Source organism: Castor canadensis, chromosome 15 (genome assembly GCF_047511655.1).
Source record: "Castor canadensis chromosome 15, mCasCan1.hap1v2, whole genome shotgun sequence".
Classification (NCBI taxonomy): domain Eukaryota; kingdom Metazoa; phylum Chordata; class Mammalia; order Rodentia; family Castoridae; genus Castor; species Castor canadensis.
This window is the reverse complement of record NC_133400.1, coordinates 54,343,655-54,371,540: the sequence shown is the minus strand read 5'-3', so window position 1 is coordinate 54,371,540 and position 27,886 is coordinate 54,343,655. Positions and strand designations below refer to the sequence as shown.

General features: G+C 35.0%; 1 protein-coding gene across 6 annotated transcripts in view; it reads left to right on the top strand.

Annotated features, from left to right (window-relative positions):
- The window catches only part of Arhgap12 (Rho GTPase activating protein 12), a 118,625-nt gene that overhangs the window by 63,699 nt on the left and 27,040 nt on the right, over window positions 1–27,886 (top strand). The window contains exons 4-8 of one of the 6 annotated variants that reach the window (XM_074056218.1): window positions 4,539–4,802; window positions 13,744–13,884; window positions 15,153–15,233; window positions 21,557–21,682; window positions 24,812–24,886. In XM_074056218.1, coding sequence (XP_073912319.1) covers window positions 4,539–4,802; window positions 13,744–13,884; window positions 15,153–15,233; window positions 21,557–21,682; window positions 24,812–24,886 — 687 coding nt within the window. The remainder of the gene's footprint in view (window positions 1–4,538; window positions 4,803–13,743; window positions 13,885–15,152; window positions 15,234–21,556; window positions 21,683–24,811; window positions 24,887–27,886) is intronic. The other 5 variants (XM_074056221.1, XM_074056220.1, XM_074056219.1 and 2 more) reach the window with 5 other exon arrangements.

Sequence of the window (27,886 nt, the reverse complement as noted above, 5' to 3'; positions counted from 1 at the left end):
TCTTCTAAGTAACACTAGAGGGAATATCTTTGTTAGGAAAGCATTTTTCTGTAGCTTTTGCTCCCTTTGTTCTCCTTTTGCTAAGGGTTTTTAAAAATATTTTAGAAACTCTTAAAACACACTGCCAAACTGTTTTCCAAAAAGATTGTGCGGATTAAAGTTACAGCCGTAAACTAGTTGTTATAGCCCACCATCACTAGCATTTACTGTGCTCATTTAAAAAAACTATATTTGATGTGCTAGATAAAAAATGTGCATTGTTCCTTAACTGTTCCTTGTTGTAAATAATACTTGTTTTTGTGTGAAGAAGTAGTGTGATATTTTATGCTAAGTATTTACTTATCCCAAGAATTTATATTTTCATCAGTTCTTGAGGAAAATTGTTAGGTGAACAATCAGTGAATTTTCTCAGTGACTTTGGGCAGTTGATAATAAATACACGTGGTTCTTTTATGCTAGAGACAGTATTACATAAATTGTAATTATGTACTCTGCCTACACAATTTGAAAATTGAAGATTTAAGCTTATTTTAAGTATGAACTTATCATTAAGTGAACATGGTTATTACTTGTACTAGGAACTATTTCTAACAGCAAATGAACAACACTTTGAATGAACATATGTCAAAAAAAAATTACGGGACCAGGGACATGGCTCAAGTGATAGAGTGCTTGACCACCAAGTACAAGAGTTTGAGTTCAAACCCCAGTACCACCAAAAGAAAAAAATTATTAACAGTAAAAGAGTGAGAAGTATTAAAGTTTTATTTTTCATTGCCTGTAAACCTCTTCGGTCTATTCTATTTGGACATGCTTTTGAAGGCCTTGATTTGGTACATAAATCGCACCTTAGTTTCTTGGTTAGATTCGCTGATTTATATTCATGTAATTATTTTCATTTTTTATTATTCCTTGTTACTTTTTTTTCACCTTGTATTTTTATTGTTTTTATGTTTACTGACATTTGTATACATTGTTTGTGCTACCTCCCTACCTCCTCCAACACCCCACTTCCAAGCAGAACCTGTTTTACCCTCTTCCCCGATTTTGTTGAAGAGAAAACATAAGGGATAACAAGAAACACATAATGTTTTTGCTAGTTTGGGATAAAGTAGCCATACAGAGAGATTCCTAGCATTGCTTCCATGCACTTGTGTATTGCAACCCACACTGGTGCATTTCTTCCCGACCTCTTTGCTACTTTCTGGTCCCTTTCCCATAGTGGCCTCTGCCAGTTAAAAATGACTATATTTGCTCCTATACAGTGAGCACATCAACCACATTCAAGTTTTAGGTTTCCCTATTACTCCCATGCGTGTTCTACCCTTAGTGTGTGATCCATGTCCAATAATATTACTGTATTTGTTTTGGGTCTATAATCCACATATGAGGGAGAACATGCGATTTTTGGCCTTCTGAGAAAATATAAAGTACTCTGTCCTGTCCACTCACCAAGATTACTGTGTCCTGATTTCTGGAAACGGCCTCCTAGCACAAAGCTGAGATTGCTAGGATTCACCTTGTTTGCCTTCTCTTGCAGACCACAGTCCTGTGATACTTGTACAGTGCCTCAAAATACTTGTTTCTTCTGTTTCATTTACTTCAGTTGTTTATGTCAGGAAGGTAACTGCAGATCCTTTTGGCTAGTAGCTGAAGTCTTTTTAGTAACTTCTTAATTTCTGAACCAAGTGATTGTTTAGGAACTGCTCTATTGAAATCTGGGATTTGATGTTGTTGAGTTTTCCCTGTTTTGAAAATTTCCTCTCCCTGACTCACAAATGCAACCTTTTTCTGGTAGAACTTCTATATCTGGCTTGCCTTTCTGCCTCCTTCACTGGATTCTTTTTCTTTTGAAAAAGAATATATTGATTATATTGATTGCAGTAATAATTAAAACAACAAAAATAACTGTTGGTCTGGAGGCATGACTCAAGCAGTGGAGCACCTGCCTAGCAAGTGGAAAGTCCTGAATTCAAACTCCAGTACTGCCAGTAACAAACATAACTATGCCAAATCATGCTTTAAACCTATGTTCAATGTCCCTCCACTCCTTTCTCCTCCCCACCCTCTTCATGATGCTGCAGCTCAAACGTAGGGCTTTACACATGGTAAACAAGCTCTCTACCACTCATACTCCCAGCCCCTTACTTTAATTCGTAGTATCACTGCTTAGTCTTTTCCAGGGTTCCCTTTTCTCTCTCTTCTCATTCTGTATGCTCTCTTAAGTAATTGGCCCTGCCTGTGTGCCAATACCTTTTACATCCCAGTCTATATATCCAACAATCTGTGAGCATTTCCACTTGGATTTTCAAAAGGTTTATCTAACTAGTATAATCTAAGTGGAACTCCTCTTTCTCCTCCTTTCCACACAGGTTCTCATCTTGATATTAATCTATCATACAAAGCACCACAAAAACCATACTTCACATAAATAACCATATAATCTAGATGTTAATTTCACCCCATTATTTCTTGACTCTGGTCTTGTTTCTGTATTCCTATCATCTTTATTGCAGCTCTGTTCATCTTCTCTCTTTACTGTTGGGCCATCCTTCTAACTGATCTCTGCTTCTAGTTATTTCCCTCTAAATTCTATGATATTTAAGATTCAAATAGGAATTTGCCTCCTGGCTTAAAGTCTTAGTAGTTCCCTAAAAGGATATAATCTATGTTTTTTAACATGGCACACAAGCTGTCTTGTTTTGTCACTTGGTTCTTAGTTCTTTCTCTTGCTGCTACTTTAACATATCCTGTGAGTCAGCATCATTCCTGACTGGCACTGTGCTATTTCCTAATTTTTGTTCTTGCTGCCTCCTGTCTCCTCAGCATCTACCTGGCTAACTTTTATTTATTCAAAGGATCTACTCAGCTATTTTCAGAATTTTCCCCCTTTTTGTTTCCATAGTATCCCATGTGTTACCCTAGCATTGTGTCTATTATGCATTCAAATGATCTGTTTATTTCACTTTACTGTATTATGAAGTCCTGGAAGACAAAAGTTATATTCATATTTGCAACTTAACTTTAAGCACCTGAGTACAAGTCACTCTCATTTGTAAATAGTTTGATTCTCAAATAGGGACATAGTTAGCTGTCCATCTTTTGTCTTAGATTGGAAATAAGAATGTTTTTCTACTTTGCTCTTTATCACATCCAGCCAGTTCCAAGTCCTTAATTTTGCTTTTATTTGGGCTCTTGTGGTCAAATTTATTTATTTCAATAAATTTTATTTACTGTTACTGCTATGTTAGATCATGTACTAATCATACTGAGTGCTGAATAATGCATTTAATTTATAAATCTATAGATTAATTTTTGGAGAATTAACATGTTTAAAAAATTAAGTTTTTTCATTTAGGAAAAGTGTTTATCAGTATCAGAGGAAATTTTTTGTGGTGCTAGGGAATGAATTCAGGGCTTTTAACATACTAAGCATGTACTATTCCATGACTCAGCCCTTGCAGGAAAGTATTACAAGTATTCTCATTTTGTTTTATACCTTTCTTTTAAGGCTTGTTTGTGTTTAACAGTTCTTTTCCTATTAATCAAGTTTTCCTTCAGTTGCATTTTCTAATTTTTCATTATTCTTGCATGAAAAACTGGTTAGATTATCATGTGTCTGGGCAACTTACTAAACTCTCATAGTAGTTTTCATGGACATGGGATTTAGATGGTGATTATTTCAATGACTTTTTTTTTTTCTTTTTGCCTCTAGATATTTACGAGCTCAATGCATTTTTCAGATCAAGTACATTGTTGAGGACTTCAAGTATAATATTGAATAGAAGCAGTGATACTTGGCATTCTGCTGTTATTCATGATTTAAAGTGCTGCTTATCTGTCTTAGCTATGATGCTTATTTTAGGTACTAATAATTTTTAAAAGTTAAAGAAGCAACACCCAATCCTAACTTGGGAAGAGTTTTAGCTGGAATCTGTGTTTAGTTTTATTGTATGCTTTCTTGATGCCTGTGGAGATGATCATGTTAATCTGTTAATCTAAAGAATTACAGTATGAGGTTTCCTAAAGACGGACCTTCACATCTCTACTTTTCCCTGACTTATTTAATGTAATCCTGGATTTGATTACTAATGTTTGCTCAGGATATTGTCTTAAGTGATATGTTTATATTCTTTCACTTAATTCTTACGTGCTTTTGTTTCGAATTTATGCTAACCTTATAGGTTGTGAAACATTTCATTTGGAAAAACTGTTATATTGTGTGTATATACTCCCCTGTGTTTTTATTTATTTTCTTTTTTTCATTCACTGATAGTCTGTCCCCCCCCCCCCCCTTTATTTTCTGTCTTTTTATAGTGTGTTTTTTCATTGCTTGGTGTGTTTTTTTTTTTGCACTGCTGGGAAGCAGATGCAGGGTTTCACTCATACTAGGCAGACACTACCACAGAGCTACGCCCCCCAGACCCTGTTAATGTTTTTAAATGAATTACTATGTATTTTCATAAATACCTTCTTTAATTTCGATTTACAAATGTTACTCCATTTTAAACATGAAATTTAAATTTTTTATTTCACAGGCAACTACACCTCCAAATCAAGGAAGGTCTGATTCTCCTGTCTATGCTAATCTGCAAGAACTGAAAATATCTCAGTCTGCTCTCCCCCCACTTCCTGGAAGCCCAGCAATTCAGATTAATGGAGAATGGGAAACTCATAAAGACAGTTCGGGGCGTTGTTACTACTATAACCGAGGAACGCAGGAAAGAACTTGGAAACCACCCCGATGGACTCGAGATGCAAGCATAAGCAAAGGAGATTCCCAGAATCTAGGAGAACAAGAGGTATGAGTAATTAAGGAATCAACCAGTGAGTTTCCCAATTTTCTCTTTTCATTATTCAGAAACAAAAGAATGAATAGCTTTGTTTTTTGGTATCAGTATGGTAGAACACTTAAATCTCTAAGATAATAAAAATTCTTTCACAACTTTATTATATTAATGGTAGTTAGCTTCTGATCTCTGACCAGTGGATAGTAACTAATCTTACAGTGTGCTTACTGGTTTTAGAACTGGATCAAAGTTGTCTATTGCCAGTGCTTTCCTTTATGCATTAAAAGACACTAACTTATTGCATAAGCCAGTTAAAAAGAAGAAAAGAAAACGTAACGATGGGACCTAGACAAATAAATAGAAACAAAGTTATATAAATGATGAAAACACATAGTTTATTATTATTCATTGGTTCCTGTGACCATCAAGATGCTTCTCAGTTTTTCTCTGTATCAGAGATGTAAGACCACCTTTTAGTTCTGTATTAGGGAAGTAATAATGGTAATTCCTTTGCTATAATTGAATCATTTTCTAAGTCTTGACAGTTCATGCCAAAATCATTATTTTCTCTAACAAGTGTTTACACTATTTCCCCTTTTGGTATCACCTTCCCCCACATCTACTTCATGGTGGTATAGAGAATTGGTCAGTTACGTTTTAAAGCTCTCATTTTTGATCTCTAATTAAGTGTTGTGGGACTATTAAGATATATAGGAGAAAGGTAGGTAGGATTGATGGAATGGAGTAAAATCCTGCCATTTCATAGGCTGAAATCCCCTCACCCACAAGAGACACTCCACTCTTGATGGAAGCAACTAGGGGTTACAAATAAGTGTACATCTTCAGGAAGGGAGGAGCTGGGGAGATTAGATAACATATCTTGCACTTATCAGAACCTAAGAGGTTTTTGAAGCTCATGACTCCCCTTTTTGTCTTATTTTTTACAGTGACTATTAAACACCTTCCATTTGGTGGTGACTTGTACTTTCAGTGTTTAAGAATGAGAACAAAAATAGAGAAAGTGTTCATGCTTATCCATAATAAGAAAGTTAGGAAAATTTCATTTGAATTGTAGTCTAGAAAGATTTGAAAATAAACCATTCTGTGTATCAGTAATAAAGTAGAATCTTACAGTTTGAAAGAATTAGAGAAAAATTATAGACTAATATATATTTAAACATATACTCAAGACCTTTAAACATGTTTCTGAGCTTTCTCTTTCAGTAAATAGATGAAAGTAAGTCATTTATCAGCTTATCCTTCTAAGTCTCTGCACTTTGGAAATTATTTCCACAGTGGCTGGAGCACCTCTTCTATCACTTCTCAAGAAAGGTTGCATGTAGGAGGTAAAATTGAGACTGTATGTATGTGTGTGAAAATGTCCTTGTTTTGCTTTTATGTTTAATTGATCATAGACCTAGGCATAGGATTTTAGACTGGAAATATTTTCTCTCACAGTTACAAAGCACTTTGTAAGAGTCTCCATAGAAATCTTTAGCTTTTCTGCCTGAAGGAGAGGTATGCCAGCATCTTGGCATCAACATTCAGTTTGAAGATGGTCCTTTAGTTTCCCTGTCTCTGGTACCCATGACTTACTCGTGTCTTTTGTGTCACAACTAGGGATCTTATGTTTTCCTTTCTGAAAATGGAATAAACCTCGTTCTTCTGTTGAGGAGACGGAGGGACGCATGCCTCGTGGCTGGGCATGAAGAAGGAATTCTGGTGGTTTTAGCCCTCCTAACTTCAGTACCCCTGCCTTCTCCAGTTCCAGAAGTACCTGTGTCCTTTCCTGACTCATTTGTAAATTCTGCTATGTAAATTTGTTGGGTTTCATCTGCCTCCCCACCCCTCAAACTTTTCCTGCCTTGTTAGTGCAGATTCTGCTGTCTTCTGCATGGATAGTTGAATTTTTGCTTATTTGCTGACTTTTGTCTCCTTTTGTATTCTCCCTGTCCTTGCAGGTTTACATCTTTTTAAGCATATTTCACTGCTGTTATTTTTGTGTAGATATTTAGAGGGAGAAGGCATTCACATTTCTGTCTTAAACTCAGAAGCTTACTATTTTAGTGGTTACCCTAGACCAGTGGTTCTTTCTTGGGGACAAATTGGCCTTGCAGGGCCATTTGGCAGTGTTTGTGTGCTTTCAGGTTATCACAAGAGAAACACTACTGGCATCCATTATATAGAGACCAGAGATGCTGCTGAATGTCCAACAGTACAGGACTGCGCCACACAACAAAGGGTTATCTGGCCCTAGGTGTCAACAGTGCTGCTGTTCAGAAACCCTGCTCTGAACATTTTAACATGTATACTCATTAGAGTCTCACATTTACCAGTTTTCTCTTGCTCCTTAAAGCCATGTGGGAACTTTAATGTGCTGGTGTGCTTTTGTTGGTATATATTTCATTTCTGTTTTAAGCCCTCTTACTCTTGTTGCACATGATAACTCACCTTAATTTTACCACTTTCTTATCTCATATTTTCTTCTCTTTTTCTCACATTTTCTTCTGTCTTAAGTACATGTTTTTATATTTCCTTGAGTTTCTGTTAGTAATAGAATCTGTTTCTGTCTGGAAATTTACTTGTTTTGCTTTTATTTTTGAAGAATATTTTTAAATTTTAGTAAGGATTTATTTTAGTATAACAGGATAAAATGGGGAGAAGTGGGGAGAAATAGAAACATTTCTTGTTCCCCATGCAGGAAATGGGACCAAAGATTCCTGAAGAATGTTTTTAATGAACATTTAGTTATAAGTTGATTGTTGGCTTGCTTTTTTCCCTAGTATTCTAATGTTGTCTATCTTGATGCTGAAAACTCACCTGTCAGTCTAACTGTCTATAAGACAATTAGTCTATAAGACTCCCTACCTCTTCCTTCCCCTTCCTTTCCCTTTCCTCTTCTTTTCTTGACAATGTCTTGCTATGTAGCCCAGGCTGGCTTCAAACTCATGATCCTCCTGGCTCAGCCTCCAGAGTGCTGGGATTGTAGGTGTGTGTCACCATATTTGACTTATTTGTGTCCTTTTGCTGGTGGCTTTTAAGATCTTGTGTTTGTAATTTCACAATGACATGAATGGGTGAAGGTATCTGTTAGCCACCTTTCCTTTGTTGTGACAAAATACTTTAGAAAATCAAGTTAAGAGAGGCAAGATGTATTTTGGCTCATAGTTTCAGAGGTTTCAGTGCATGGTTGCTTGGGTCTACTGTTTCTGGGCCTTTGGTAGAAGGGCATGGCAGGGTAAAACTGCTAACCTCATGACAGCCATGAAGCAGAAAGAAAGAGGCAGGATGGGGCCAGGGATAAGATGTGCCCACAGTGATATGCTTTCACAACCAGGCCCCACCTCCTAAATAACCCTGTAAGCTGTGAATGCATTGATGCGATTAGTGTCTTTATGATCCATTCATCTCTCAGTAGTGCTACAAACTGGAGACTAAGTCTTCAGTGCATAAGCCTGTAGGGCTGTTTATACCCACACTATAACAGTGTCTTTAGTTCCCTCCAGGACTTTGGGATTCTCAAATTTGAATAGTTCTGTCTTTCATCAGTTCTGGCAAATTCTTAGGTATATAGCCTCTGCCTCATTTTCTCTTCTTTCTTATTCTGGAAATTTGGTTTGATGAATATTTAATGTGGTCACTGTGTATTTCTGTGTTTCATTCTCAGTGTCTGCAGATCTCCTGTTTACTGTTTTTCTCTTTGTACCTTCCTCTTTGATGTTAAACTAATACTTAAAAATTTGTTTTAAACTGTTACTTTTTATCTGGGGGGTTTCCCCATCTTTTTTCTTTGAAAAAATTTAAGCCTACAAAAAGTTGAACATTGGCATACCAATATACACTTCATCTAGATTTACCAGTTGTTAACATTTGCCAATTTACTTTACTTCTCTCTCCCTCGCTACATTTTCCAAAACACAAACAGATGTGATTTTCTTATGAACTATTTAAGGCAAACAGTATATTTTGTTTCGTGACTATAAAGACATTGTCCACAAACTACACATAAGAAATTTAATTTTGGTGTATTATTTAATACATAATTTATACTTAGTGTTTCTCAGTTGTTAAGTCATAGCTTGTATAATTTTTCTTGGGATGAAGGATTATATATTGTGTTTATTTGTCATGTCTGACTTTAGTCTTGTTTTATATTTTGTTTTGGTGAATTCCAGTATGCAGAGTTTCTGAAAGTGATGATGCTGTTTTTCTGCTGACTCTTGCTCATGGTGTTCTATTTCCTGTCTTTTAGTGTGTGTGTGTATGTGTGTGTGTGTGTGTGTGTGTGTGTGTGTGTGTGTGTGTTTTAGTGTGAAATTGCAGTTCTTGGAAATTCAGAAGTAGAATGTCTTTTTTTTTTTTCATTTTTCTTTTATTATCCATATGTGCATACAAGGCTTGGTTCATTTCTCCCCCCTGCCCCCACCCCCTCCCTTACCACCCACTCCGCCCCCTCCCTCTCCCCCCCCCCTCAATACCCAGCAGAAACTATTTTGCCCTTATTTCTAATTTTGTTGTAGAGAGAGTATAAGCAATAATAGGAAGGAACAAGGGTTTTTGCTGGTTGAGATAAGGATTGCTGTACAGGGCATTGACTCAAATTGATTTCCTATGCGTGGGTGTCACCTTCTAGGTTAATTCTTTTTGATCTAACCTTTTCTCTAGTACTTGTTCCCCTTTTCCTATTGGCCTCATTTGCTTTAAGGTATTTGCTTTAGTTTCTCTGCGTTAAGGGCAACAAATGCTAGCTAGTTTTTTAGGTGTCTTACCTATCCTCACCCCCTCCCTTGTGTGCTCTCGCTTTTATCATGTGCTCATAGTCCAATCCCCTTGTTGTGTTTGCCCTTGATCTAATGTCCACATATGAGGGAGAACATACGATTTTTGGTCTTTTGGGCCAGGCTAACCTCACTCAGAATGATGTTCTCCAATTCCATCCATTTACCAGCGAATGATAACATTTCGTTCTTCTTCATGGCTGCATAAAATTCCATTGTGTATAGATACCACATTTTCTGAATCCATTCATCAGTGGGGGGGCATCTTGGCTGTTTCCATAACTTGGCTATTGTGAATAGTGCCGCAATAAACATGGATGTGCAGGTGCCTCTGGAGTAACAGTCTTTTGGGTATATCCCCAAGAGTGGTATTGCTGGATCAAATGGTAGATCGATGTCCAGCTTTTTAAGTAGCCTCCAAATTTTTTTCCAGAGTGGTTGTACTAGTCTACATTCCCACCAACAGTGTAAGAGGGTTCCTTTTTCCCCGCATCCTCGCCAATACCTGTTGGTGGTGGTGTTGCTGATGATGGCTATTCTAACAGGGGTGAGGTGGAATCTTAGTGTGGTTTTAATTTGCATTTCCTTTATTGCTAGAGATGGTGAGCATTTTTTCATGTGTTTTCTGGCCATTTGAATTTCTTCTTTTGAGAAAGTTCTGTTTAGTTCACGTGCCCATTTCTTTATTGGTTCATTAGTTTTGGGAGAATTTAGTTTTTTTACTTCCCTGTATATTCTGGTTATCTGTCCTTTGTCTGATGTATAGTTGGCAAATATTTTCTCCCACTCTGTGGGTGTTCTCTTCAGTTTAGAGACCATTTCTTTTGATGACCAGAAGCTTTTTAGTTTTATGAGGTCCCATTTATCTATGCTATCTCTTAGTTGCTGTGCTGCTGGGGTTTCATTGAGAAAGTTCTTACCTATACCTACTAACTCCAGAGTATTTCCTACTCTTTTCTTGTATCAACTTAAGAGTTTGTGGTCTGATATTAAGATCCTTGATCCATTTTGAGTTAATCTTGGTATAGGGTGATATACATGGATCTAGTTTCAGTTTTTTGCAGACTGCTAACCAGTTTTCCCAGCAGTTTTTGTTGAAGAGGCTGCTATTACTCCATCGTATATTTTTAGCTTCTTTGTCAAAGATAAGTAAGTTGCTTATAGTTGTGTGGCTTCATATCTGGATCCTCTATTGTGTTCCACTGGTCTTCATGTCTGTTTTTGTGCCAGTACCATGCTGTTTTTATTGTTACTGCTTTGTAATATAGTTTGAAGTCAGGTATTGTGATACCTCCTGCATTGTTCTTTTGACTGAGTATTGCCTTGGCTATTCGTGGCCTCATGTGTTTCCATATAAATTTAACAGTAGATTTTTCAATCTCTTTAATGAATGTCATTGGAATTTTGTTGGGAATTGCATTAAACATGTAGATTACTTTGGGGAGTATCGACATTTTTACTATGTTGATTCTACCAATCCATGAGCATGGGAGATCTCTCCACTTTCTGTTGTCTTCCTCAATCTCTTTCTTCAGAAGTGTATAGTTTTCCTTATAGAGGTCTTTCACATCTTTTGTTAGGTTTGCACCTAGGTATTTGATTTTTTTTGAGGCTATTGTAAATGGAATTGTTTTCATACATTCTTTTTCCGTTTGCTCATTGTTAGTGTATAGAAATGCTAATGATTTTTCTATGTTGATTTTATATCCTGCTACCTTGCTATAGCTATTGATGATGTCTAGAAGCTTCTGAGTAGAGTGTTTTGGGTCTTTAAGGTATAGGATCATGTCGTCTGCAAATAGGGATATTTTGACAGTTTCTTTACCTATTTGTATTCCTTTTATTCCTTCTTCTTGCCTAATTGCTCTGGCTAGGAATTCCAGTACTATGTTGAATAGGAGTGGAGATAGTGGGCATCCTTGTCTTGTTCCTGATTTTAGAGGGAATGGTTTTAGTTTTTCTCCATTAAGTATAATGCTGGCTGTAGGTTTGTCATATATAGCTTTTATAATGTTGAGGAACTTTCCTTCTATTCCTAGTTTTCTTAGAGCTTTTATCATGAAATGATGTTGGATCTTATCAAAGGCTTTTTTTGCATCTATTGAGATGATCAAGTGGTTTTTGTCTTTGCTTCTGTTAATGTGGTTTATTACGTTTATTGATTTTCGTATGTTGAACCACCCCTGCATCCCTGGGATGAAGCCTACTTGGTCGTGGTGAATAATCTTTTTGATGTGTTGCTGAATTCGGTTTGCCATTATTTTATTGAGGATTTTTGGGTCAATGTTCATTAAGGAGATTGGCCTATAGTTCTCCTTTTTGGAGGTGTCTTTGCCTGGTTTTGGGATAAGTGTAATACTGGCTTCATAAAATGTGTTTGGCAGTTTTCCTTCCCTTTCTATTTTGTGGAACAGTTTAAGGAGGGTTGGTATCAGTTCTTCAGAAGTAGAATGTCTTTAATGAGTTGAAAGTTCCCTCAGAAAGATTTTCTTTTGCTTCTGCTCAGGGAAACCAATATTCCATTAGTATCTGAAGTTAAGTCTTCAGCTTTAATTTTTACATGCCACCAGGTCACAGTAATTTGGGTTGTATGAAGATTAGTTGTGGTTAGGAACTCTGTCCTTTTCTCCCAATTATGGAGAAGATTCCTGTAATTTCATTCCTGTGGTATAAAGGGGCAGGGCTTGTATCTGGGTCTGTCATAATCCCTCATAATCTGTACATTTAACTCTTTGGGGAGAAGATTCCCACTTGGAATTCTGGGATATCCTCTTATATTCATTACTTTGCTAGTCATGAATCTGGTTCCCCAACATTTCTTCATGAGTTTGAGAAGTAATATTCTAGTGTGGAGTTTGACAAATGCCTCCAAGGAGAAAGCTGATCTTTTTATTATATTTATCTGTGGATTTTTTTTCTAATTAATTTTTTACCTCTGAGTATTTCTTAATTAACCTTTTAGTTATTAATGATTTTAAAAATGTAACATTTTTAGCTGTCATCACTCAGATAGCAGTTGGGGCACATCCCTGCCATATTTCTATAAATGGAATGCGTTAGATAGTTCCCTCGTATCTGTTAGTGTACGTTCGCTGCTAAATATACTCAAAAATTACTGCGATTATTCCCTGATTTTTACTAATTAAATTACCTTTTCTCAGTTTCTAAAAGATTTTTTTATAACCTTCTGTTTTAAGTTGTCTTAAATAAAAACCACTTCCTGATTTTGAATTAGTGTTTCCACTTTTTTGAAAGTATTACCATTGTTAAATACGTACAGCTTGCTTCATGCAGTATTTCTACAGCATTATCTATGTCAGTTTTTGTTAACGTTAATGCTGGGCTGTAAATGTGTTTATAATACTAATAATCTAGCCATTGTGGTATTTCATGCCTAATTATGGTAATAGAAAATACAGTCTGATTCAGCAAGGTTAAATTGTGGAAACTGTTTTACCTAGTTTCTTTCTCTTCTGTAACTAGAGTATATCATGCACACCTATGTTATGTACACACTGAATTTTAGTATTTCTGTGTCATATCTGAATTTTATAAATTCTATTTCTCCTTATTTTGAAATTTAGCTTCTAATAGTCTTTTTTAACGTATTTGGTTTAGTGAATTAGGACAACTTGCCAACAAATTAGAACATAAAATACACTGTCACAAAGCTAATGCCTTTTTTTCAAATCCTTCTCCCATGCACTTAAAAAAAATAGCTCAGGGTATATTCATTTGCCACATTTGACGTGGTACTTGTGATATATAGCTGAATGAGAATTTTGAGAAGCTTAGTCTAATGGAGTTTCCTCATCCCCTCCTTTATTTGCACAAGGAACATGTATACATACACACACCCTGTTAGATTTCAGTTTTAAAGAAGCAGTAAATAGAGGAAAGTATTTTATCACTCCTTAATCTGAAAGCACTGTTTTATTATGAAAAGTTTTTCTAGTATTACATTAGTGTGATAAAATAACTAACCATTAATCAATATTTCACCTCACCACTTATATTTTACCTTTTAAAGATTTATCGATTTGTTTTGAAAATGAAATACTCACATATATTTAATATATCTTAGGAATTATAGCCAAATAAATCAATCTCTTAGATTTTTACTTGTATATTTATATTCAAAGAAGAAAAATCCTTATGTTTCTGACTATTTATAGCTTGTTTCATCAGAAGAAAACTACCACAGCATTTGTTACAGCCAGTCAGATAGTCAGTGTGGTTCTCCTCCAAGGGGTTGGTCAGAAGAGTTGGATGAACGTGGGCATACCTTATATACCAGTGACTATACTAATGAAAAGGTACTTACTTTTTTTTCCTCACCTAGTATTGGTTGGCAGAATCTTCCCCAAAAATAATTGTGTTCTGAAGTTTAGTAGTAATTAAAAAGAAATCATGAGCCAGGCTTGGTGGTGCACGCACATAATCCTAGCATTTAGGAGACCAAGGCAGGAGAATCGTAAGATCAGGGCCATCCTGGACTGCATAGTGAGTTTGAGGCCAACCTGTCTCAGGGGAAAAAAAATCATCATTTTAATTCTATAATCATGCTAATTGACAATGTGAAAACTTAGTATACTGATTCATGGTTTTATTCATTTATTTATTTTTTGTGGTGCTGGAAATGTAATCCAGGGCCTCACATGCTAGTCAGGTGCTCTACCACTGAGCCAGTGATGCTGGATTTTATGCTGTTGCCAACCCATTTCACATGGGCCTTTCAGAGGTAGACCTATTGAGTGTCATTTATTTAGATTTATTCAGTAAAAAAAGTGTTTTGGAAATTGTGTCCCCATCTTGTCGTTATACACTGTCTCACTGCCTGTACGCCTTTTTCCATTATGACCAGATTTGTATAAAACAAAACCATGAATCTAGTATTTTGTGATTAATTGGTTTGGAAATGAATATTGAAATTTTATGTATTATATACTGTATCATTTAAGAGGTAGCTAGTTGGCTTGGTAGTGCAGACACTCCGGGAAGTAGGCTTTTACCTCTCTTCCCTGCCTCAGTTATTTGACCCTGAAATATATAGAAGTAGTAGTTTTCATTTATGATAATGAAGATCCTGTGTTGGTATTAGTAGTATTTAGTCTTTCCCTCTCATATAGCCTGTATTCTATTGCATGAAGCTCCCCTGTTGTTTAAGTTATATTGAGGAAGATGCATTGGATAAGGGAGGTAATTCCCAAGGGTTTCTGTAAAAGCAGTTTTAAGTTTTTTACTTAAAAGGTTGAGAAATAGTTAACTTTGTTAGTGTCTCTAACCTGTCTTCAGGATGTTACTGTACCTGTGTTTCACTGTGTATGTACATCTATGTATGTTTATGTCATGTGTTTCTTATTCTGCTAAGTGATGCTTAAATCACTAGCCTGTTATTGCAGGAAAGAGAAAGAAATTCACATTAATATTGAGTATTACACTTTCCCTTGTCAAACTTAAAATATAAGTTTGTTAGTGTAATAGATTTTTTTTGAGCAAGTAGAATAAAACTTATAAGAACAATATCTGTAGTAGTAGCAGCTTTAACTTTCATTTAAATAAACAATCTGTTATGTTTTTATAGTGGCTCAAGCATGTTGATGATCAAGGTAGACAGTATTACTACAGTGCGGATGGATCTCGATCAGAATGGGAATTGCCAAAGGTAATAAGCCATAACACCAAACTTCTATTTAAAGTAGTAATATCTGAAGTTGACTTCACACATGGATTTAAAGTTTTTATTCATCTTTCTTAAAGTAACAAGATTAGTTTTTTTTTTCCAAATTCATTGAGAAACCTGTGACTGGCTAAATGTTTTCAAGATGTGCCATTATCTCTTATCTCGTACTGCTTATTCTTACTGAGAAATCTGTGTGGTTTAGCTTGCTACTCTTCTCTCATTATTCCTGAAAGAATTTTCTTTAGTGCCAGTAATGCCATCTTATATGAGTTTCCTACATGAAATTTATGTTCTATTAGTCTTTTTAAGAGAAAGAAAAGTAACTCAACATTCAAGAGTATCCCCGTATGTAAATGTGTGTTATAGTTGAATCTGTTATTGACTGAGAGAGGCATCATGTGGTGCTAAGGTCTTCCAGGGCCTGCATGGATTTTATTTTTCTAAGAGAGAAAGAGACTGAGTTGTGTGAAAACAATAAAGGTATCTGGAATGCCCAAGGTCCTGGGTTTGATTCCAAGTTCCATACAAACAAACCAAAAAAAACCAACAAAGAGTAGTTCTATAGCAACAGAAATGGGTGTGGATCATCACATGAGCAATGTGGACTACTCAGTTTCATTATGTTATTTCATTTTCTGCCATCATCTGCCACTTAGTGTTAGAATGTCTTGGCAATTTTGTGAACCCCTAATTAAATTGGATGTGAGGAAGAGGTTCAAGTTGGATTCCGTTGGAATGAAATAATAAGGAAAAGTGTTTTAGAACCTTTATTTAATGGGTTATTTCTATATGATAAAAAACATTCGCAGAGAGCTGGGATTGGTGGCTCTCATCTGTAATCCTAACAACATGGGAGGCAGAGATCCTGGTGCAAGGCCAGCTTGGTCAAATAGTTAGTGAGACCCATTCTCCACCAATTGAAAGTTGGACATGGTGATGTGCACCTGTCACCCCAGCTATTTTAAATTGGAGGTATGTGATCCAGGCCAGCCTGGACATAAACATGAGGTGCTATCTCAAAAGTAACCAAAGCAAAAGGGTTAGGGGATGGCTTAATTGGTAGATTGTCTGCCTAGCAAGCATGTGGCCCTGAGTTCAGCACAAGTCCTACCAAAAAAGAAAAAAGAATTGCAGGTTAAATTCTGTACCCTGAATAATTTAATACTTACAGTGAGTCTAAGGTAAATTCCGTCAAATAGGCTTATAAGCACCGGTACAAGTAGTAGAAATTTTCTTTCTTTTTTTTTTTTTTTTTTTTTTTGGTGGTGGGGGGGTTTGAATTGAAGGTCTCACACTTGCAGGGAAGATGCTCAACCACTTGAGCCATTCCACTGGCCCTAGAAATTTTAATCAAACTACTATGTTCTGAATGTATTTTTTGATGTTTAGTACCATAGTCTTTACTCTGAAGCAGTTTTTTTTTGTTTGTTTTTTACAAATTTAGAAAAAAGAGACATATACGTTCATGTGACAGCTAAGTAAACTAGAATGTGTGTGTACATGTATATACCTAACTGGGTTCTGGTTTGAGGAACCAGGGGAAAGGAACCATAAAACAACTAGATAAGGAAGAAGGGTTGGGAGAGAGAGCTAAAGGAAGGTGAATGAGGAGGGATAAAACAAAACATCTACTCAAAATGAAATCTGCAGCTCAATAGTACAGCTAAAATGTATGACAGGAGAAAATCAAGAGTCAGAACATTGTACTCACTCCTGGTGAATTTAATTTATTTATTTAGGCTTTTTTTTTTTTTTTTCAAGTACTGGGACTTGAACTCAGGTCCTACATCTTGAGCCACTCTACCAGCCCCATTTTGTGATAGGTTTTTTGAGATAGGTCTTGTGAACTATTTGCCCAAACTGGCTTCAACCATGATCCTTCTGATCTCTGCCTCCTGAGTAGTTAGGATTATAGATGTGAGCCAACATGGCAAAATTAATATTATTAACAATTTAAAGACTTAAAATAAGTAGTACAGATGATCAGAGTGAAGTGAAGGCTTTCATTTAAAAAGATAAATTGTAAAGAGTAAAACAGATGTAAGTGAATGAATACAAGGAATAAGTTAGAAATCTTTGAGATAGAAAATGGTCATTGAAATTTTAAAAATGTAGATAGCATAAAGTCTAGATAGAGGGACAGGAAAATAGCACATATGAAAACTGAGAATTGAGGAATGGATTGAAAGTGCCCTATATACAATACAATTTCATATTCATATACTAGAAATTCCAAAAGAAGAAAATGGAGGAAATAGAAAATACAATTTCTGGGAATTTTTTATGAGTCTTTAAAAAAATGCAAATACTGACTAGAATAGATAGGCCAGCTAAAAAAATTAACCCACATGTTGACATTTTGCTGGAGCTGCAGAAATTCAGAATAGGAAGATATTCTTAAATGCTATAAGGGTAAAAAGATGTGTAGAAATTTAACTACTATTTTTTCCTGAATTTGTCTTTGATGTTCAGTATTGTTGGTTGTTGTGATGAATACAGATACTAGGGTATGGTCTTTATCATCAGTAAATTTTCTAGGAATTTGAAAAAAAGAAACTTTCCTGCTGTGATACATTGCATCATTGGATCCATTCTTTACCCACTCTGCTATCAGTGTTCTTTGCTCTGTACCTTGGTGGTGGCCTCCCATTGTTGATTGGATGTATTGTCCTGCCACAACCTGAGTTCAGCCATGTGATTTGCCTTTGTTTCTGGGATGTGCGCAAACATGACACAAGCAGAGCATTGAGTGGGTTTGTGTGTCAGGGCCTGCTCTTGCACTTCTGCCGTTATCATGAGAAGAACATACCCCGGACAGCCCAGTTGTCCCAGAGCTGTATGAGAGACGCACAGAGAAGAGTTGCATAGGTGAGCCCCTTCACATCAGCCAACTTTCAGGTGATACACAAATCTGTGGTACTAAATGACATTTTTATAACACTGTATCTGGTATTTTTTATTATACCTGCACTATTTCTGGCAAACAGCACAAAAGAAAGCATATCCACCTGCATCATGAGCTGTGCAGAATGTGGTATGGGCCCTGCCAGCCAGCCATACCTAGCACAAATGAAGTAGCATTGTTCTCCCTTCTATATGGATCCTGTGGAGACTGAAGAGGAGCCCTGTAGATCCTCTCCATGCACTAAGCGGGCTTAATTTTCTAATAGCATACAAATTAGCATACAAATTCAATGCATTCCCATTTAATATCTGCTTCCCTCACTATTTTTTGGAATTGATTCAGAATATATTTGCAAACAAAAGTCCACAAGGAGCTAACTTACTCCTGAATAGAGAAAATTAGGGAGTAATGGGGCAGGAAAGATTTCTACTGTGGTAATTAAGTTAGGCACATGTATAGATAGAGAAATAGATACGTGGGACAGAATACAAAGCTCAGTTAAGGCATTACAAATCAATGAGGTAAGGAATGAACCATGCAGTATTTGTCACAAGTAAGATAATTGGTTATTTACATGAACAAGTGAAAAAGAAGTACATGTTGACCTCAACTTCATTCTCAGTGATTAATTTCAGTTACACCAAAGATACAGATTTAATAAGCAAAACTTTAAAAATTTAGAAGGATGTATCAAAGAATATCTTTCATATCAGAAAAGAATTTTCTGACACAGAAACAAGATACAGATACTATAACAAAACTGGAAAGATTGCCAGATGCACATACAGTAGAATTAAACACAACACTTTCTACATGTAGTAGAAACCATAAACAAAGGGAAAAATGAGATGTACACTAGGAATTAAGTATATTTAGTTTACATACTGTAGAAAGGTTTAGAATCCAGAATATGTGAAGAGCCTACTAGCTCTCTGTGCATACCAGTCAGAGAAAAGACTCAGTTAAAAATTGGCAAAATATATGTTGAAGTGAGACAGATCAATAAATACCTGAAAAGTTGTTCAACACTGCAAATACTCAGGAAAATATAAATAAATACAATGAGACAGTATTTCACCTGTAATATAATTTTTTTTGGTGGAACTGGGGTCTGAACTCATATGTTTTTATGTATACACATGTGTTCTACATATACTTGTATAAGTTTGACAATGTCAGGTATTGATGAATGTAGGACAGTGCAAAGCATCATGGTTCTGTTGTAGGAGTATAATCTTGGACGTGTCCATTAATAGCAAAATGGTAAAGTTGTGGTATATAGTATACAGTGTATTACAGCATAATAGCAAAAACAAATGAGATAGTTTTTTTAAGTAGAAACATTGTATAAAAAAGTTGAAAGATGATGCATATGATATGATTACATAAAATGTTAAAACCTATAAAATAGTATATGTTTTTTGATATGTAAATATGTATCAGAATATAAAATGCATGTGAATGAACACTGAACTTGCCATGTGGTATAATGGGAAAGGAAAGAAAAAAATGGAATCTGAGAGCTATATTCAGAAGGCATCTAGCATGTTTGTAAATTTCATTAATTTTTTTTAGAAGAAAACACTTGAGGCACATGTCTCAGTGTAAATATGCTAAAGTTTGATGATGGATTCTCCATAGTTTTTATTTTTATATATATATGTTTAAAAAATAATTTATAATAAAAGTTCAGTTAAAATTCTTAAAATATATTAAGGGGGTTGGAAAAATGTTAAAAGTTTGGTCATTTTTCAAAACTAGAAGTGTGGGATGTGTTTCAACTGTGGGATTTTTCTTTTTCTCTAATTAGGTATACTTTTTTTATTTTTTTGTTTGTTTGGTTGGTTTTTGGGGGTTGAACTTAGCCTTGTGCTTGCTAGGTAGGTACTCCACCACTTGAGCTCTACTCTGTCAGGCCATCTATGTTAGTTTTTAAATCTAATCTCATTCATATTTTTTCTAGCCATATAGAAAGGATTTCTAAATTGTAGTAATCATGTGCTCAGAAGCTAGATGGGTTTCCATTACGATTCATACATAAGGTTATACACACTACACATTTTAATTATTACTATTAATGATAGTATTTCAGGGAAGATACACTGAAAAGATACCTACTTAATAATTGGGTCTCTTCACTATTAGAGATGTCTGGCATAGAACGTTTTTGGTGGCCTTTAAGCATCATCATTGTTTAGTCTAGAACTTATCTGTATGAACTCTTGTGATAATTCGTCAAGTAATAGTGAATATGTAATTGCCTTGCTTTAGGAGATAATTGGAAAGGTTCATATGGATTCATTTTGGTGTAAAGTAATGGCATGCTGTGGGAGAAGATGTTAGAAGAGTTTTTAGATATTAAAACATCCCTAAAATATAATTATATTCAAGTTATAACCAGGGTCATGAAAAGTTAAGATGTGCTGAACTTATTTTTCAGGGGGAGGGGAGTTTTGAAATTAGTTATCCTTTGGCTTTTATCTTTTTTAAAGTAGATTAGTTTTTGTTTTATTATAATTTTTTTAATTTATTGAAATTGCCTGTGTAAGACAGTATATCTCAAGGCCTTACATTTCAAAAATGTTTTTGCTTAGTGATCTGCTTGGCATTTTAAACTCTTAATGCCTTACTGTTAACATAGTCTTAATTTTCTATGTAGGTCTTTTTTTGGTGGGGGGGCAGTGATTGTCTGCAACTTAACACACAACTGACATGCGGAATTTACCTTTAGAACTAGTACCTCTTGAGAAAAACAAATAATAGTATTAAGGTTTTTAAGTGAAAGCAACGACAAACCTTAAAACCCCAAAACCCTTGAATGTGAAAATACTGCTGGGCCTAAAAGCATTATTTTAAAAATTGACCAAAAATTAAATTCATGTGGATTTTAGAGTCGAAGAAAACTTTAAAAGTGTTTTTTCAGGACTGGAGGTGTGTTTCAAATGGTAGAGTGCCTGCTTTGTGAGCTCCAGCTTTGCAAGCATGAAGCCCTGAGTTCAAACCCCAGTCCCACCAAAAAAAAAAAAAGTATGTCCAGTGACCTCATTTTAATTATGATAGTTAATGTTTATGAGAAACCTACTGCCAGGGCACTATTTGCAACATTTTATACTTTGTTTACTTTTTAGAGCAACTCTGTAAAGGAGATGATGTTTCGGTTATCTCTGTTTTGCAGTTTAATAAACTTAGACTTAAGTAGATTGAAAGATACTGAGTCTCTACAACATACAAATCTATAATCTTTTCAGTTGTGTCACAATGCTGGTCAAAGATAAACTAGAAAATTCATGGTGGTGTCATGTGATGAACATAGCCTAACAGCATTGTGTCATTTAGAGCCACCATTCTTAGATTTCACATTTGTTTCTATTATTTATGAAGTATATTTTGTTTTCTTTAGTATAATGCTTCATCCCAGCAGCAAAGAGAAATAATTAAAAGTAGGAGCCTGGACAGGCGGCTGCAAGAACCAATAGTATTAACAAAGTGGAGACATAGCACCATCGTATTGGACACCAATGACAAGGTAGGGCTTTCAGGGAAAATCTGTTTAGAATTTTGACACGTCCTTTGTGCATTATAAATACAGTACATTGTAACCATTTGTGCTAATACCTCATTTTATGTGCTATTGCTGTTAAATGTGATTTTTTTTGCTACAATGTTTGATTTCTTTTGAACCAATTTAAATTAAGTTTTGATCTGCACATGGGATGAAATTCCCCTTAACTAAATTGCATACCTTGGTGACGACTGTTTTATATATTTAGCATCAGTTTATCATGCCATAGGTTTGGCTTTGAGTTTTTTCAGCTGACAAAGTTACCTGTGGCTTAATGCTGTGTGCACCTAGTACGTGACAATTCTTTTCTTTTTTGCTTACACTATTTTAAAGCCACTTCTATTACCCTTTGTATGTCTTCTATCTTCAGGAAGCTTTCAGTTTCCCCATCCCAGGGAAGAATGGAATACTACCTACTTTGTTTCCTTAAATACTGTCTGCATGCAGTGCTTCCTTTGTCAACATGAAAAGTGATGTTCTTGGTTTTAAATAGGCAATGAATTTTCATGTACACGTTAGAAGAATTGTTTTTTAAACTTCTTCAGAAGTTATATCTTTATGATCTGGCTTCATTTGAGGTATGGGGTAGACATTTACTTTGTATTTGTACAACATCATGTGTATCGATGTTAAATGTGAAGGTGGTGGTAACATTCCAAAACTGAATAAATTATTTTATAAAGATGTTTGTCATTAAGGACTCGTTTCTTTCTTAAGCTATTGGGATTTCTTTTGTAGCATAATTAACAAATTCCCCTGCTTTTCCCTCATATTTTTAGGTGTGTTAGTGAAACCAAAATGAACTCTTTTGCTGAATATTTCTCTGTGTTTGTATACTTTCTATCTTAAATTCCTTTATAAACAATTGATTTCAATTGATTAGTCAAAACAAGTGTAATGTTTTGGTAGGACTAGTAATCTAAAGAATTATGTTTATAAGATGCACTTAAAGAACAATGATGAAAGTAAACGAATTTCTAGCTTTTTTAAGGCTGTTATGCAATTGAATTGTAGAAGGCGTATGAAAGGAGTGATTTTCTAGAATTAGTGGTATTGAAGATACGCTTGAAAGCATATTAGCATTGAGATTAGCCTAGATAAGTTGGATTCCTAGAGATATTTAATAAAAAAATTCCTTCAACTTCAGGAATCAGGTGACAATTCAGGGTACATAGGAAGCTTTTAAATACCATATATAACACCATAGAGCAAAAGCCATCATTGAACTACCTCTACTGCCTCCCCCTACTACAACAAATAAAGATGATAACGTTGATGACGTACTTTAAAAAATTTTTAAATCTCCTTTAAGATTAATTTTAATCTGTTGCTTAAGATAACTTGCATAAAATCTTATTACATTTCTTTTTAACCAAGTTGTCTCAGAATTGCAGGCTTATGAGACTTGAGAATAGATAAGAGTTTTACTTTTTAATAGAAATGTCCTTCCCCGACTTCATCCTTTGTAAATGGATTTGTAGCTGACTGCTCCATCAAGTAAACCTTTCTAATTATCACCGCTTACATATACTTTCTTAAAATAGGGCAGCCTTTGAAGTTACAAAAAAGGAACTAAACTAGAACAAACTAGCTACTAAGTAAGAAGTGACATGTATATAACTTGAAATGTAATCAAAGAAATCTAATATTGCTTAGCAAGTGTTAGGATGATAAAAGTCCTAGTTCAGCTGGCAAATAACCTTGGAGGATGTAGTTGTGTGCAAAATTCTGTGTGTGTGTGTGTGTGTGTGGGTGTGTGTGTGTGTTTGAGAGAGAGAGAGAAGATTCTGCTTATGTATTGTTTTTACTAAAACTATTTGTAGATATGTAATATTTTATATGTGCATAGATAAAATTGTTTCATGTTTATAATAGTTATAATTGTTATTACCCCATGTAGGGTTCTTTTTTTCTGTAGGGCTGACAATGCTGTGGAAAACAAATCATAATTACTTTCACTATACTGAAACTGCTTATTTTCCAGTTTGTTCATTAAAACTTCTTTCTGAGACTGTTTTAATAATATACACTCTTGTAAAAGTTATGAAATTGACCTGGAGTTCTCAGAAAAAAAAATAAATGAGGCTACATAAGATTTGGACAATAAATTTCATTCCTTTTTGTAAAAATCATTTATATATCAACTTTATTTTCTCCATTAGTAGTGTTAGCCTTGGGTGTTTCATTTGTAAGATTTTTGTTTCATAGACATCCCTGTAAAATTTCATTGCTACATAGTTTTTGTTTACAAATTGAGGATGTAAACCTGAAGAACTTTTTCCAAGTGAATGAATATTGAGTTAGTGGGTAGTGAATTGTTACTTAAAACATTCCCAGATTTCTGTGGGTATCTTTCCCAGTTTCATAAGCACAGAATAACACGAATGCGGAGATGAATGTTTGAAGGAATTATTTGATTTGATTAGAAAATAATAAGCATTGACCTATAATTTTTCTAATTCCCTTTTCAAAACATCTGGGGAAATGGAGGAAATTTAAATGGAGCCAGGTGGGCTGGTAGAGTGGCTCAAGTGATGGAGCGTCTGCCTAGCAGGCATTGAAGCCCTGAGTTCAAACCCCAGTACCACCAAAATAAATAAATAAATGGAGCCAGGCTGTTGCTACCAAAATAATGTTTCTTAGTCTGTCCTCTTATGAGTAGTCTTATAAACAAGTATAATAGAAATACACAGTATACAGCAACAAAAAAGCCAGGCATGGTAATGACTAAAATAAAATTTCATTCCAGCAGATGCCAAACAATTCCTGTGACTGTTTCTTGCCTAGTCCTGGGTATTCATGTTTATCCATAAGCTAGGGTATGTTTTAGTTATTGTAAACATAGTTAATTCAAACTGATGTAGCATCATGATTTTAAGGCAATATGTGTCATTTTTAGTAATTTATGCATTATTTTAAAACTATAAAATAGGCCATATTTTATAAACTTTGTAATAATCTAGTTTTTGAATAAGTATCATACAATTTTGGACATGAATATGGAAGGAAAAATGTTGCTCTTCCACCATGAGTAGAGGGAGAAATAGAATTGTATAAAATAGAGTAACTTTTTTCATTACTTATTTCTTGTAGGAATCTCCAACTGCCTCAAAACCCTGCTTTCCTGAAAATGAATCTTCTCCCTCCTCACCAAAGCACCAAGATCCAGTTAGTATTATAGAAACATGCAGTATAATATAGTCCACTTATTTCAATCACTTTTGATAGATTAGTTTTCTCTAAATGTAATGTTTAAGTATTTCTTGGACTTCTATTAAATTTCATTGGTTTTTTAGAAAAAAAATTCAATTAAAACAGGTTTAAATTAAGATTCAGATTTAAAAGCTCTAATTTATTCATCATATCTAAAATGATTAACTTACATAACACATTTTAAGTGACATTTGTTTTTTAGAGATAAATACAAGAATTCCCAGAATACTATCAAATTATGCCTTAGATTTTCTTTCTCAGGTCAGCAGTCCAAAGGTAAGAAGTACTCCCCTTCTCCCAGAAGAGCACAGAAACCCTTCTTATTCTATGCTATGAACTACATTGCTCAGTCTATGCCAGAGACCATTGGAGATAATACATCTCAACTTAAGTTTTCCCTCTACTGGAAAACCAAGTGACTTCTCCTCTAACACCTGTCTTAACTTTGATGTAGTTTTACTTGATCAGTGTATTTACACTCATTCCTAATCTTCCCTGTCATACCGATCGTATTGTTGCCCTGCACTTGCTCTCCTCTTCTTTTAGAACAAAGTCCAGAATTCTTAATGAGGACAGCAAGACTGTGTGTGCTCTGGCTCTTGACTGTGCCCCCAGCCTCATCTCATGCTTTCTATACCATCACCTTCCCTTATTAATTGCTTTATTCCTGCTACATGGTGCTTCTTTGTGTCCCTAAAAGGAGCCTGCTTTTCAACTCAAGGTCTTTGCAAGTGTCCTTTTCTCTGCCACTGAAATGTTTCTTTCTCGCATCTTTGCTTCAGCTTCTCATTTATTAGGCTTCAGTTCAAACTTGACACTTCCTCAGAGAATTTTATTCCAATCCTATAGATTAGGTTCTTGTGCTCTCTTCATAGCACTTAATTATATTTTACTTGATTTCATAAAATAGAGTAATTCTTTTCATTTATGTTCTATAGGATTCAACTCTCTACTACTGTCTTCCCACTAGACAAAGAAAAACCTCTTAGCAGGAACAGAGTAACTGCAGTACCTGCCACAAGGCCATACAGTAGCTGTTCAGTATATATTTGCCAAATTAATAAATGAAACTTCAAAAACTTTCATGGTTACTTTTTTTGGTTATGAAATTGTGATAGACTGTTTATTGTTAGTAAGACTTCAGATTTCTTAGCTAGAGGCAGAGATTGCCACACCGACTCTTTTTTCCCAACTCTTCTCCATACCTGATCTTTTATGATTCTCCTAGTGTGTTGTACACATTTTCTTCTTTTTAAATTTTAAGTGACGCTTAATAATTACACATATTTGTGGGATACAGTGTGATGTTTCAGGTGTATATTGTGTAATGATTAAACCAGGGTATTGAGCCATAATCTGCCTCCTCAGACATCATTCTTTACACATTTCCTTCTGATGTTGACCTAGGTACTCACTCTGCGTAGAATGGGGTTTGGCTTTTGTACATGTACAGCTAAGTCCTACTCTTTCAAAACTAACTCTCTTAGGAGGTCTAGCCAGACTAACCTTTGTTATAGTAACCTCCATTACAGTGGTCTCTTCTTTACTTCTGGGCTCCCAAGTCATGTATTGTGTTGAATAAGCACAAGCTATTTCATGTACCCCAGGTCCCTCCACTAGGTTTTAAACTGTATGTAAGGGAATCTATTAAATAAAGGACAGATAGCAAATGTTATTTCTGCTTTTTATTTTCTGTATTCAGTATGGTATTGGGTCCATAAACATTGAAGTTTTAAAAGTGAACATGATTTTAATGGTTTGGCAAGTATTACTGTATGAATCTAAGGCATAGTTACTACTATACTCTTAATCTGTCAATCCATTGGAAGGAAAGCAGAAAAATCCTTTCTAAGTTATGTTAAACATAGGTAAATGTATAGAAAGCTCTTTTTTTAGATGATGTGTGTTTTGATGAAAGAATTTCTAAATTTTCCTAGAAGCAAAAATTTGTAAATATACATTCAGTTTCAGAAGACTTTTTACATATTATCTCCCCAACTGTTCATCATTTTCTGGTGTTTGACAGCAACTGTCCTGGACTCAGGGTACCCTCTGATGGCCACCTCAGGAACTGCCTCACCAGTGTTTATGTTTCCATCTTTTTTTATCTTCAGGTGGAAAAAAAAAAGAACTGTGCTAATTTTGCTGAAAGTCATTCTGCTTCCATATAAACAGTGCTTTTCCTTTCCTTTCTTTACAAATGCCACTCTTCCATGATGCCTTGCCTTTCCCACTGAGACTTTTGTCTTTTTGACTTCTCTTCTTTCCTTCTGCCCTCAAGACCCTTCTCTACTTGTCCTGTGCCTAGTCTTACCTCTCTCTTCCACTCTTACCTAGTTAGTACAAGAATATATTTTTCCCCATCTTTGTGAGTTAAGTTTGGGTTTGTATGACGTCTTAGTGATGAGGAAAAGGAAGCTCCAAGTTTAGAAGTAGAAATGATACCATAATGAGTGTTAGCTACCTGATGTTACCTTAAACTCTCTGCAAATTGTTCATCGCCTACTTCATTGTCTTCTAATTAAACAAGATTTAAAATTACATCCTTAATAGAAAATTTAAATATGTTACCTTTTACACTTTGTTTTCAATTTTCAAATGCATTATTTTTCATAACCCCATGAAATCTTTTTAAAAAATAGGCAGTATTTAAACTTTTTGAAAAATTAATGATTCTACAATATGATACAGTGTGGACTAACTAGGCTTTTATGGGCTAACCTAAGAAGCTGTTCTTTATTTTTTCAAGCTGCCTGTTAAGGTATTCACTTTAAAAAACACCTAATTATTGAATGCAGACTAATGTTTTAAAATACATAATTTGGAAACTTGAGCTTTTGTCATTGTATTTACAATCACTGTATTAAAATGCACAGTACTTTTTTAACAGCATTATTAGAGGACTAATTTTCTATTTTTAATTGAATATTACTTATTCGAAGGTCTTTTTTTTAC